Source organism: Meriones unguiculatus, chromosome 3 (assembly GCF_030254825.1).
Source record: "Meriones unguiculatus strain TT.TT164.6M chromosome 3, Bangor_MerUng_6.1, whole genome shotgun sequence".
NCBI classification, from domain to species: Eukaryota; Metazoa; Chordata; class Mammalia; order Rodentia; family Muridae; genus Meriones; species Meriones unguiculatus.
Genome location: NC_083351.1, coordinates 87,273,365 through 87,286,630, shown reverse-complemented (window position 1 = coordinate 87,286,630; position 13,266 = coordinate 87,273,365). Strand labels below are relative to the sequence as shown.

The 13,266-nt window shown below is 40.5% G+C and overlaps 1 protein-coding gene across 16 annotated transcripts in view; it reads left to right on the top strand.

Annotated features, from left to right (window-relative positions):
* LOC132653103 (eyes absent homolog 3-like) overlaps nucleotides 1–13,266 on the top strand; it is a 58,642-nt gene that overhangs the window by 25,653 nt on the left and 19,723 nt on the right. For 13 of the 16 annotated variants that reach the window (XM_060380301.1, XM_060380300.1, XM_060380295.1 and 10 more), the window contains one exon: nucleotides 6,816–6,952. The exons of the other annotated variants lie outside the window; for them this stretch is intronic. In XM_060380301.1, coding sequence (XP_060236284.1) covers nucleotides 6,816–6,952 — 137 coding nt within the window. The remainder of the gene's footprint in view (nucleotides 1–6,815; nucleotides 6,953–13,266) is intronic. 16 annotated transcript variants of the gene reach the window in all.

Here is a 13,266-nt window from a genome sequence, read left to right as displayed (position 1 = left end):
TCCAGCTCAGGCCCCTCCAATCATGGGTTCCCCGACACTGAGTTACGAATCTTGCTGCGTCAGTTCAGGCCACCCTTGTATTTGCTGTGTATCCAGTGCCATCCTGGAAGTCTCAGTGCTCCTGCCTCAGCTTCCTGAGAACTGGGATCACAGGTGTGCGTCACCACACCCAGTGAGAAGCTGGAAGTCAGTGTTTGGAAACCTGAGGAATGACCCTCGTCTGTACTTACTTTATATAGGACATAGTGCCTTGCTAAGGTAAACAAATATAAATTTATCTCTGCTAAAAAACATGTAGCCTAAATACTCTCTGTGAGACTGTCTCACGGTAGGCTTTTGTTTTGTATTTTTATCATTATTGTTTTCTGGTTTTGTTTCGGCTAATTTTCCCCTCTCCTTCCCCACTACTCCTTCCCCAAATTGATCAGACGTTGTTCTGATGAAACAAAAGTGCTTTTAGAATGGAAGACATCTGAAGTCACAGGTATAGGAAGTTGTTTTCATTAGTTTTATGTATCTTGGATATACTGGAAATTAGTTTGAGGTTATTTGAACATTTAATATCCATGACAATTTTTACGCATATATAAATTGATAGATTTGTACAATATGCCTTATTGTTCTTCTATTTTAGCCCTAGTTTTAAAAAATTGTTTTAACATTTAACTTAATATGTTAAAAGTTATGGTTTGGTAGGGTCCTGGAGAGATGGCTTAACAGTTAAGAGCACTTGCTGCTCTTGCCAAAGGCTCAGGTTTAGTTACCAGCACCCACAGCTTACCACTGTCTGTGACTCTAGTTTTAGAGGGTTCAGCTGCCGCGAACTCAGTTAATAAACACCTCACAGGTGCTCTGTGTGTTCTTTAACACAGGGCCCTTTATAGTCTGTCCATCTCTCATGTTAAAAAAGAAAATTCTGTAAGTAGAGCTCTGCTGAAAACTGACAGAAGGAATTGTATCGTGAAGAATAATTGGTAAATATGGGTGTTCAGAATATGTGTGTTGTAGTTGGAGGGGAGAGAAACTTACATGGATTACCCTGTGAGTAAAATGAGTGAGAAAATAATCAGGTGATTATTTTGATTTGATTTGACTAAGTAATGGTCAACTTTTCAGTCAACCTATGGAGCTCTGGTCAGCTGTACCTGGGATCTGAGGTCCTGAAAGAATGAGGTGGATTGCAGTCTGATTCTGTAGACAGTCCTTAGTTTCAGTGCACTTTTATACATAAATGAAACAAAACAATACCCCAAGAAAGGTTTTTTGAGTGTAGAAAACCATGATTCAAAAACCATGTAAGTAAACATCAGTGAGCACATACTAAATAGTAACAGAGCAGCCCTTTCCCAGAACTTTCTCAGGGCAGAGCAGCTAAAACACAGTTGCTTGTCTCGCACTATAGGTTATATGCGGGAAGGTATGAAAGCAAGGCAGAAGGCCATATCCAGATTCAGGGTGCGCTGACCAGATTGGGTTCTATAGCTTTGTTATGACATCCAACAAGAACAAACATCTTATAAATTGAATATAAATGTTTAACACAGACGGCACAAAATCGTGTTCAAGAACAACCCAGGTTACAGAGTGCCCTGAAGTAACAGGCCCTCTGCTGTTTTTACTGGAGCCCCGCTCCGTTTCCCAAGGCATTGTTCACCATGGGTCATTCTTTTGACATGTTCCAACAAGTCATATGTGAGACTTACTGACAAAAGATTTAGGTTAGTGACACATTTTTCCAGAGAAGTTACAGGAAATGTTGGGAATATATTTGTATGTTTGTTTGTGTGTGAGTATGGGCATGCAACGTGTGTGTGTTTTTGTAGAGGTTATTAAGTATTGAAGGAGGTTATTGAGAATCACGCTCTGTCTCTCCGTCTCAGCCCTGTGAGGCAGTCTCTTCTGAACCTGGATCCTGTGTTTTGGGCTAGGCTGGCAGTCAGCACACCCCAGTGATCTTCCTATCTTTACCCAGGATAGCTCTGTGACCCGGCACATACTGAAACTTGGATTGCTTACATTGTTACAAGAGTGCAGGGATGCAAACTCAGGTCCGAATGATTGAATAACTAACCTCTCAAACACTGAGCCATCTTTCTGGCCCATTTGTAATATTTCTTAAGGTTACTGTATCATCTTTGTTTCAGTTTTGTTAACTTTGTGTGCATGTGACTGAGTGCAGGCACAAGTGTGAGAGTAAGCTTTCTGCTGCCACCTTGTGGGATCTGGGGTAATCAAACATGTTGTCAGAGCTGCGTGCAAATGCCTCTGTTACCTGCTGAGCTATCTCACAGGCCTTACATTTGTCTTTCAAGGCTGTCTTTGTCAGGCTGGCTTTGAATTCCGTGTGTATTTGAATCTGATCTTTAACTCCTAATGCTTCTGCTTCTACCTCCCAGATGCTGGGATAGCAGGCATGTGCCACCATGTCTTTAAAAATCATTTTTGGGGGGTAAAGGCTCCGAAGCACGAGTCTGACAACCTGAATTTAATCCCTAGAATTCAGAAAGAGGCGCAGGGAGAGGCCAACTTCACAAAGCTGCACTGTGGACCCCCAAGTGTACACATACATGTTAAAGAACTACTCTTAAAATTGTGTGTGTGAGAGCGTGTACACACATGAATGCAACACTAATTTAAATAAATACTATTTTCTCAGAATTTAATACAAGGCCTTTTTTGGGTAATATTTTCATTTATATATAAGAAAATACTACTTTTGAAGTCGAAGTTGTAGTATGTTTGTTACCTTAGTGCTGTTTTCAGGTTAACTAGTTCGTTAATATATCTAAGGTATAAGTAGACTCTGGAAAATACCATTATAATTATAGCCAGTCATAGTGGCTTACTTTTATAATTGTAGTATTTGGGAAACTGAGCAGGAAGATTGCCATGAGTTGAGGTCAGCCTAGGTTAAATGAAACCCTGATTTTAAACAAACAAACAAAACCCCACAAAAACCCTAAGTAAATAAATTTTCATTACACTTATATTTTTTAATGTTTCCTGTATCAAGCAATAGGTTAGGCTAGGACTTCACATTTTGCATTTATTGCCTCATTTACTCCTTAAAACAGGCCTTAGAGCTAAGTAGCATTGTCCCCTTTCAGCAAGTTAAATTTGGTTAAGTCATTGTCCCAAAGTCATAAAATTAGTAAATGCTTAGGATTAAATTTAAGCCTTGGTCTGCTGAATTCTCCTAAATTTTGGTCTGTATCAAAAAGATGATCTCAGGGTTCAGGTTGAAATAAAAAATCAGAAGAACTCTACAAACATTGTTAGGAGTAATCTTTACTCATGCTCTGCAGAGTTGTGGAAAGCTGGATGATGTAGGAAAGGGTCTGGAGGTCTCGCGTCTGTAAGCTAAGGAGTGAGTGAGGAAGGGCACTGATGTTCGTGCAGAGGCCCACACAGTGTGCGTGGAGCCAGCGTCGACCTGATTATTTTGAAAGAACTTTGTTGTGAGGTAGAAGACGTTAGTGATGCATATTAAAAGTTCATTCCATTTCCCACATTACATTCAGTTCTAGAAATTTATCCTGTGGAACGAATCAGAGATACAAAAATTTGTTAATAGAGATACTCATTACAGCATTATGCACGATAGTAAGAACTTAGAAACATGATGTATGGACTAGAAAAGCATGTGCTAGATTACAGTATGTCCAGAGAATGGAGACCTCAGCAGCCTTAGAGTCTTTTGTGTTTGTTTGTGACTTTTTAATGATGTGGGGAAGGTAGATGCGAATGTGTGCACTTGAAGGCGTTAGGTGCCGGGAACTGGAACTGCAGGCCGCTGTGGGCTGTGCAGCCTGGGTGCTCCTAACCGCTGAGCTGTCTCTCAAGCCCTGCAATTTATATTCTTCTTTGGTTTTTTTCAGAGCTGAGGACTGAACCCAGGGCCTTGCACTTTACCACTAAGCCAAATTACCAACCTATCTTATAGTATTTAAAAAAAAAAACAAAAACAAAAACAAAACTATGGCTATATAAATTTGTGTGGCCATTGTGGAGCTTCTCAAAAAAAATTTAGAAGAGAGTGCCCTTGTGGCCTAGCTGTACCATGTTGGGTTTATGTTTGAAGGACAATAAGTCACCTATCACAGGGATCATTGAATATCTGTGTTTATTACTTCACTATTCACAATAGTCTGGAAATGGAACCTGCCTTTATGTCCATCACCAGGATTGCAGCCAGGTGTGGTGGCACTCTGAAATAGAGGCAATAGGATCAAGAGGGAATTCAGGGCCTAAAGAGCAGAAACAGAAAACCCAGAAAGATGAAGTCATGACATTTACAGAAAAATACCTGAAGTTGAAAATGATTATGTTAAGCAAAACAAGCCAAACTCAAAACACCAAATGTTTTCTTGTCTGTGGACTTAGGTTCACATTGTATATAAGCAGGGAGGGATTTTATAACTAGAAAGTCATGGAAGAGGAAGAAGAGATTATAAGGGAACAGGTAAAAGAGAAGGTTATGGAGTACATGTGATAAGAAAGCTAAAGGAATTATCTGGTGAGGTGCCAAGCAGAGTGGACTATGGAACAAGGAGGTGGACAGGTGTGTGTGTGGGGGGGGGTTGTGAATGAGCACAAAGTATGACACATACATGAAAATACCACAATGAAACCCATTACTTTGTATACTAACTAAAAAGTTATACACATGCAGACACAAAAAAAAATTGAGGTTTTAAACCAGATGTATTATGCAAATAGAGTCACTTTCGGGGGGGGGCAATCGGGGAGGCAGAGGACATACATTTAAGACTAGCCTGGGCTATGTAGTTAGATAGGTCCTGGCTCAAAAAAAAAAAAAAGTCACTGAGTAAGTTAATGAATGAATAAAGGACTGAATGAATGAAGAAAAGCTGGTGAGATAGCTGAGCAGGCAAAGGTGCCTGCAGTCAAGGCTGATGATCTGAGCTTGGTTCCTGATCCTACATGGTAGAAGCAGAGAAAACTCTCCTCAGACCTTAATATGAGCTCATGAGAGTGCACATGCACATACTCTGCATTTAAAAAAAGAAAACAAAACCATGATTTGTTTTCCTCATATGTTCTGTGTGATAGTCCTAAAGGATTCAGTGTTTAGTCACATGACTTAATATAAGGAGTTCAGCACAGGGTGCCTTTAAAGAAGTATATTTACATGTCTGAAGGACAGAAGCTACAATGATGCTAGAGGCAGTTTTCATATTGTCTTTTATTCCTCCTTTCCTCAAAAAAAAAAAAAAAGCAATCTATTTGAGTTTCTGGCCTGGCATGATAGGTACATGCCTCTAATCTCAGGGCTGAGGAAGACTGGTGCACATGGTAAAAGTTTGCCTCAGAGAGTGAAATGCTCAGTAATAAGGCCAATAAGACATTCTTATTGATGCTTTGGTGTTGATGAGATGTTGCTTTAATACCATGTGTGAATAAGCATGTTCACAAATCTGTTTCTTTAGGGTCTAAACCAACTTGGGAAATGCAATCACATTGCTTACAGTAAATACAGAAGTTACTGTAACATGTAAATAATAGTAAGTGTAACAAAAATCTATAATGCCAAACCACCGATAATCATAGCACCGAGTCTTTTACGTGTAAATGTAAAAACATAAAATAGTGGCCCAATGGGATGGTTCTGTGGGAAAGAGTGCTTGCTCCTCAAGCCTGAGTGAGGATCTGAGTCCAGATCCCAGCACCCGTGTGAAAAGCTGGGTGTGGCAGTGTGTACCCGTCAACCTTGCATCAGGGCTTGGGCCCAGAGGCACGGGGGTCGCTGTGATCCCAGCTCCATGTTCAGTTAGACACCCCGTCTCAGAGAGTGATAGAGCAGGGTGCCCTGAGAACTATGGGTGATTTTTCTGTGATCCTTTAATAGTAGTTAAGTTTGGATGTTTAGATGATAGAATTATGTATAACTTTTTTCCTAAGTTACATATTTCAAGGTGTTTGTTTGTTTTAGACGGTGTGATGTTATAAAGTGTAGACAGCCTTGAATTCACAGTCTTCTATATCAGCCTGCTGAGCACCACCACTGAGCTAAGATATATGTGTGTGTGTTTATAGATTTTATTTATTTATTTATTTAAGCATGGTCTCATGTAGCCAAGAATAACCTTAAAGTTGCTGGGTAGCCAGGAATGACATCGAAACTCTGATCTTCCTACCTTTGCTTCCTGAGTGCTGGGTTATAGACATGCCCACTTCATGTGGTGGAATTAAAGCCTGGGCTTTATGTATGTTAAGCAAGCTCTTCACCAACTGAACCACATCTGGGGCCTGTGTGATGCTGTTACTCCTTTTTGAAAAGCTGGCATGTCTTTCCTAATCTAGGAAACAACATTTACAAAATAATCAGTTTAAAAAAAGCTGTCACGGAGGCATTTAGAAAACTTGCTTATTCTATGGGTAAGTGAATTTTAACTCACATAGACTATTTCCCACCTTGCCAAGTTGAACTTCTCATTATACGATATCAGTTCTGACAAATGCTCTGGTTCTGCCTCTGCCTCCTTCAGCAAATCTACCAGTGTGCGCCACCACAACCGGCGTGTACTCTTTTCTGAATCTTGGTCACTTGCTGCAACCCTTGAGGTGAAGGTACATACATGCTCCTGTTGGGCTCTTCGCCAAGAGCCTGTGGCCCCATGCTCTAATTCTTGGAAATATGTTTGTTTGTGGTGTATTAGAAGTGGAGTAATTTTCTCCTACAAGCAAACTTGCTTTAAGATTTCGGCTTGAAACCTGCCAGCTGGTGTTTAAAGCATAGCTGTGTCCCTCAGCCCCGTGTGTTGTTTGTGACTGGTCCACTTTATCTGATTGAGGTGCACTGTGGCCAGGTGTGAAAGCTGGAAGTGCTTTAATGCAGACTCCATCTCCAAGTCGACACAGTGTTCTTACCTGCACTACAGGGTTAGCCACAGGCCAGCCACGCCCGCACATTATTCTCATCCCAGTCAAGGTAAATCGGCATGGCTGTGTGTGTGTCATTGTTTTTTATTTTTAGTTTGCCCGAATATCCAAACAAACTGGATGATACAGGAGCAGCGTCTGTAGTAAAGGGAATGGCATGCGTTTGTGCATGCTTTTTGTGTTAGGCAAATCCGAGCAGAGTATGGTTTGTAAGTAGCCTAGGCTTTGAATGCGAGCTGCTTAATAGAAGCGACGCCTTCCTTTGCATGCCGATACCCAGAAAGCTTCTCTTGATTTCCTTCTAGTCTGTTCTCAGTGGCATTTTCACATGTAAGGTGGCAACTCCTTGCGTCCGAATTTAGCCGGCTTCTATGTGAATTGTCAGTGGAATGTGCGATGTGGATGGCTCTTCTGCTGGTGGCTTTGTGACACGCATCCCCATTTACTCCTTGGTGAGAGTATTTCTTTTGCTTAAAAAGATTACTATCAGGCTGAGGGTGTAGTTTGGTGGTAGAGTGCCTGCCTAGCATGTGTGAGGCACTGGGTTTCCTCTCCAGCTCTGAAGAAAAAAAGAAAAGTTATTTTATCCCTATTCAGAGTGAAACTTAAATTTGGAACAATTGTACTTTTCTGAGTTCTTCTTTGAAATTGAGAATTTTATAATCAGAATGAGCAGGCAGAAGGGCAGTGTGGTGTTAGCTGCCTGCACTCTCAGTCCCATTGGTCTAGAGTGGAAAGCTGTGTCCATGTACTTGGCTTCTCATCTGCCTCTATGATGTTTTTGTTGTTTATTTCTTTTACAGCTTTTTGCACTTTGTTCTTCATAAAATAAACTCTGGAGAGATGAGTACAAGCACCCAAAACCTCTGAAGATAGGAACTTTGCTGATAAAAAAGATTTAGTTTTAACTATTTTCAATTAATTGACTTGGGAATTGTTTGATTCTGTAGGACAGTGCTAGGCAACTTTGATGTTTGTTTTTTGAGATTAATTTTGCTTGTGTATGAATATGCATGTGTGTGAGGGTAGCTATGTCTTGGCTTATGGAGGCCAGAAGACAACCTGAGGGACAAGCTGTGCTAGCTGCTCAGATGGAATGAACTGGGAACAGAACGCAGGTCCCCTGGGAAGTCAGTGGTGCTTTTACCCACCTAGCCGTCACTCCAGCCCCTACTTTGTTCTTAAGACTTAGGTTTCAGCTACCTTTACCTCCAGAAGCCAGAATCTTCTCTCATGTTTCATTTTCTCTTTGCCTTCTCCTCCCTGTTTTCTTCCTTCCTAAGAGGAACAACCCAAGAAGAACAAAGCTTGAGGAGTGACCCAGGTTCACCTTGAACCCATGGGCCTCATAGAAGAAGCTCCCAACCCAGCCCTTTGAGCCCGCCCACCTGGGAGTGGCATACACCACCATTTCTAACTTTCATTTCATTTTCAGTGTTTTTCTAAGATAATAGGCCTTTGGGATCAGCTACAAGCAGTGAGATAACCAGGTCCCTCTTAGATACATCCCTATTTAGGAATCACATAGGGCATGAAGACAAGGGAGAGTAAGGGTTCTTTTCCCATTGGGGTGTAAAGTCTGCACTCTTCAGTAGTTGTGTCTTGAATTTAACACTTCTTTTCCCTTGCAAAATAAGTGGAATCATATCTTTGGAATAAGTTAGAAGACGTTGCTTTAAGTGGGTCAGGAAAATGTCTGTTGAATTTCATTACCTGCTGTCTTTATGTCATGTCTTAAGTGTCATGACATAAAGACAGCAGGTAATGTCTTTTTCCTTGGAGTCTGTTAACCTGGTTTCCTTTGTTGTTGTTAGTAGTAACTGCTGGAGCCCAGTGAGTGCTCATTGTGCTCGCAGCTCTGTTCTAAGTCATGGCTGGGTGCTGTATCATCTGCACAACCCTGTGAGTAAGTACTATTGACCCCATTTTCCAGATGGGGAACCTGAGGCACAGAGAATCTAAATAACTTTAAATCAGGATGGAGGTGGAACATTCTAACTCCAGAGTGTGAGTGTAATATTTATGTTTTCAGGGTTGAAGTCATGGCACCAGTGTCAACTTGCCCATATTTGAGGAATTTATTAACAAATATCTAACTTTGTTTTTCCTTTATTTATTGTTCATTAATACTGACACAAAGTATAAATTTTACGGCATCAAGTTGTTATTTATTTCTTTATAATATAAAAAAAAGTTTATGGGAGACATTTGACTAAAATGAAGTATAGGCATGATTAGTGGGGCTGAGCACGTGGCATCTTCATAGTAGGTCCCCCTGCTGTCTCTCTCCTCGGCACACACTGATGACTTTGGACTCCCATTTTGTTGATAATACCCAGTATCCTTTCGTTGGCCAGGAGTTTTCGTTTCATTAGCAGACTTTTTAAAAAGATTTTTATTTATTTGTTTATTTATTTATTATAAGATTTATTTATTTACTTATATGACTTTTGCCTACACGCTTGTATGTGCATCACATGTACGCCTGGTGCCAGCAGAGATCATGTTATGTTATGTTTTTTGTGTTTTGTTATGTTATGTTATGTTATGTTATGTTATGTTATGTTATGTTATGTTATGTTATGTTCCCTAGAACTGGTGTTAGAAATGGTTGTGAGTCACTGTGTGGGTGCTGAGAATTGAACCCAGGTCTTCTGCAAGAACAGCTAGTGGTCTTAATGAAGTGCTGAGCCATCTCTCTGGCCCCTTTTTAAAACTTGTATAGCTGAATGTGCCAGAAGAGGGCATTGGATTCCTTGGATGCGGAGTTACAGGCAATTAGAAGCTGCCCAGCATATTTGCTGGAAACCTAAATAAGGTCCTCTGTGAGGGTGGTATGTGCTCTTATCTGCTGATTATGTCTCCAGCCCCTGCAGACTTTGTTTTTTAGTATACTTTTAGATTGACAGAACAATTGAGCAGAGTGTGCACAGTCCTCATATAATTTGTACTGGAAAGTTGGGCAGAAGAAAATATGTACAAGAGAATGCACAACTCAGCAACAGCATGGGCTTCCTCTGGAAGAAGTGTGCAGTCTCTAAAAGAAGAACCAGAGCCTGGGGTCAGTTGCAGCTAGGGTGAATGAAGAGAGAAGGGGACAAAAAGAATTCTCAAGATATAGATCAGTATCTCGAGGCTCACTGCACTGGGGGTTGATAGGGTGGGGAGGGCAAGGGCCTAGAAGTTACTGAGCTCTGGGAAACAAGTGAGTTTAGTTCTTAACCGTTTGCAAAAATGGGGCTTTGCAAAATAATGTGATCATGGCTAATATGTACACCCTACAATTTTCCATACAGTTAGCATCTTCTGAGTCTGATATCAGAAACTGTTATCTGTTAACAGCGTAACTTACTCAAATGGAAGACAAACCTTATATTTAATAGTCATGTCTCCCGAGATTCCTAGATTCCAGAGATTTATGCTCTCAGACTTTTCCGGTTTCTGTTGACTTGGGTGGCGTTGAGGATGGCCTTCTGTTAGAACATATTTGATGTTTTATTCATGATTAGACTGGAGTTACAGGTTTCTCAGGGGTCACAGAGATAAGATGCCATCACATGTCAAATGTACATTCTATCCACCTGACTTAGGACAGTTAGTGTTAACCTTAATCATCTGGCTGAAAGAATGTTCATCAGGTATCTCCACTGCAAAATTACTTTCTAAATTTTTCCTGTCTGTGTGTGTGTGTGTGGTGTGTCTTTAAGACTGGGTCTTGCTGTATAGCCCTGGCTGATCGTGTCTTCTGACTTCCCCAGTGCTGGGATTAGAGGCGTGAGCCACCCCACCTGGCCTAGAAGTTATATCCATGCTTAATATTTCCCTTCCCCTCCTTGATAGCCATTCACTTTTCTCTCGTCACTTACTATTTACTGATCATTTGTGCCTGGACTCATATACATTTATTTTATAATGCAGAACAGCTTTATCTGTTATCTCATTTGGTCATAGAAAACATATTTAGTTGACTCTGATACCTTTTTACTTTTTTTTTCCTTTCTGGTTTTTCAAAACAGGGTTTCTCTGTGTAGCCATGACTGTCCTGAAATTCACTCTGTAGACCAGGCTGACCTCGAACTCCGAGATCTGCCACCTCTGCCTCCCAAGTGCTCGGATTAAGACATGTACCACTACTGCCTGGTTGACACCTTTTTATATTACCCACTACTGACCTGTTTTTGTTTTCGGTGTTCGATTTTTTTTTTTTTTTTTTTTAGAATCTTTGTCATCTGACACGGAGATGCTCTAAGCACATCTTGTATATTATCTGCCTAAGTCCTGATGAGCCATTTCTCCAGAGAAGCTTAGTTTTTTGTTTTTTTTTTTTAGTACATTGATATAGTCTGAGCCCATGGAATAGTGCTTGCATATAGTAGACAGTGTTTGACAAATGAATGATCCACATAGGCATTCAGTTTTAAACAAATACGCAGTTCCTGCTGAGACCCAAAGGCTAAAACTTTTGGCTTAGATATTTTGGTTACATACTGAGAGTATGTAACTCTCTCAAGAGTATGTAATTGAGCCCAGCATTCTGAGAGGCAGAGGCAGGCAGATTGTTGTGAGTTTGAGGCCAGCCTGGTCTACAAAACAAGATCAGGACAGGCAAGGCTACACAGAGAAAACCTGTCTTGAAAAACCAAAAGAATAAAAGAGTGTATAACTGGACTGTCATCCTCTAATAGACAGAAAGATTCTGTCTCTCAAACCTAGTATGTACAGGTTGACTCTTACAAATAGTTATTAAGCCTCATCTTTTTTTTTTTTCTTTTTTTTCCAAGATGTTGTTTCTCTATATAGCCCTGGCTGTCTCACTGTGTAGACTGGGATGGCCTCCAACTGAGAGATCAACCTCCTAGGTGCTGGAATCAAAGAAGTATGCCACCATGCCCGGTTGAGCCTCATCTTTTATATATTGGGTGCTTTGCTAGGTTCTGGAGATAATAAGATAGCAGAATACGTCTTCTTGGTGCTCACAGTCTATATGATTAGTCTAGAAAACACAAAGAGTAAGTGAATAAGATTTCTGTAAGTGCTCTGAAGGAAGAAAAGGCACATTACCGTGATTGAGAAAATAGGGAAGGAGCTGTTGTGTTGCGTTCAGAAGGCAGAGGCAGGTGGATCTCTGTGAGTTCGAGGTCAGGACAGCCAGGACTACATGGGGAAACCCTTTCTTCAGAACCAACCAAACAAAAAATGCTATGGGTCTGAGAAAACAGAAAAAATTTTAGGAGAGAGGTCTGAGAGAGCTTCTATAAGGAAAACTGACATGTTGAGGAGTCATTGACCTGGCTGGGAGGACCAGGAGGGGCAGTTCTGGTAGGGAGTACCTTGAAGAATTCTCTTGTTTTGAGTAGCATACATGAAGCTATTGTGAGCTAACAAAGCAGAGTGACATGCTTAAATTTAGAAAAGTGGGTGAAAACCAAATCCTTTTTGAGGTAGGGTTTTTCTGTATACTTTAGGTTGACATTGAATTTGCAAAATCCTACTGTGTCTACTTCCAGCATGCTGGGATGTATACTGAACTTCGGGGGTGAACTATTGTGCCTGGCCTTGAGTAAACTTTTCTATAATTGGGGGTGGGGTGGGGCACAGGAACAGCTTTCAGGAGTTGCTTCTCCTTCCATTGTGGGTTCCAGAGATCAAATTGAGGTTGCCAAATTTGTACATCTCACTGGCCTTGCTCAAGTTTTTATGTGTCATTAACCCTTAAGACAGTATCACTTAATTCTAACTATGATTTTCTTTTTTTCATCGAAGCTCTGATACACTGGTTATATTAAGCTGACCTAATAGAATATGATTCTTAGAAGCCTTGTCTTTCAGTAACTTATCAACAACGTTGTCAAAACAGGAATGAGGACCATGTAAAAATCAGCCATTGGTAGAGATCTGACAGCCTTTCCGTACATAAAAATAGGGGATATTATTTAAATTTTATTTGGCTCTCTAAGTTTGTACTTGTTGTTTTGTATTTCACTGTCGTTTTTATCACATCTGCAGTTTAATATTCTTTATTGAGACCATCAAATACATGTGTGTATGATGATTAGGACTTTTTTATTCCTAACTTCTTATATAGGGTATAGCATATAGTGAGTGATTGTGCTATATACACAGAGCACATGTATACAGCGTTAAGCATACAGTGATTATCTGCATTTTTAGATAAATTAACTTGGGTTCAATGATAGTTATAGGAATCTGAAATATTCCAGTCATTTTTTAGACTGAAGATTATTATATTTCTTTTATAATTGTTTTTCGTTGGTTTGAGGGGCCTGGATCTCATGTAGCCCACACTGGCCTTTAATTCACTGTGAATGTGAGGCTGACCTTGAATTGATCCTCCCTCCTCCA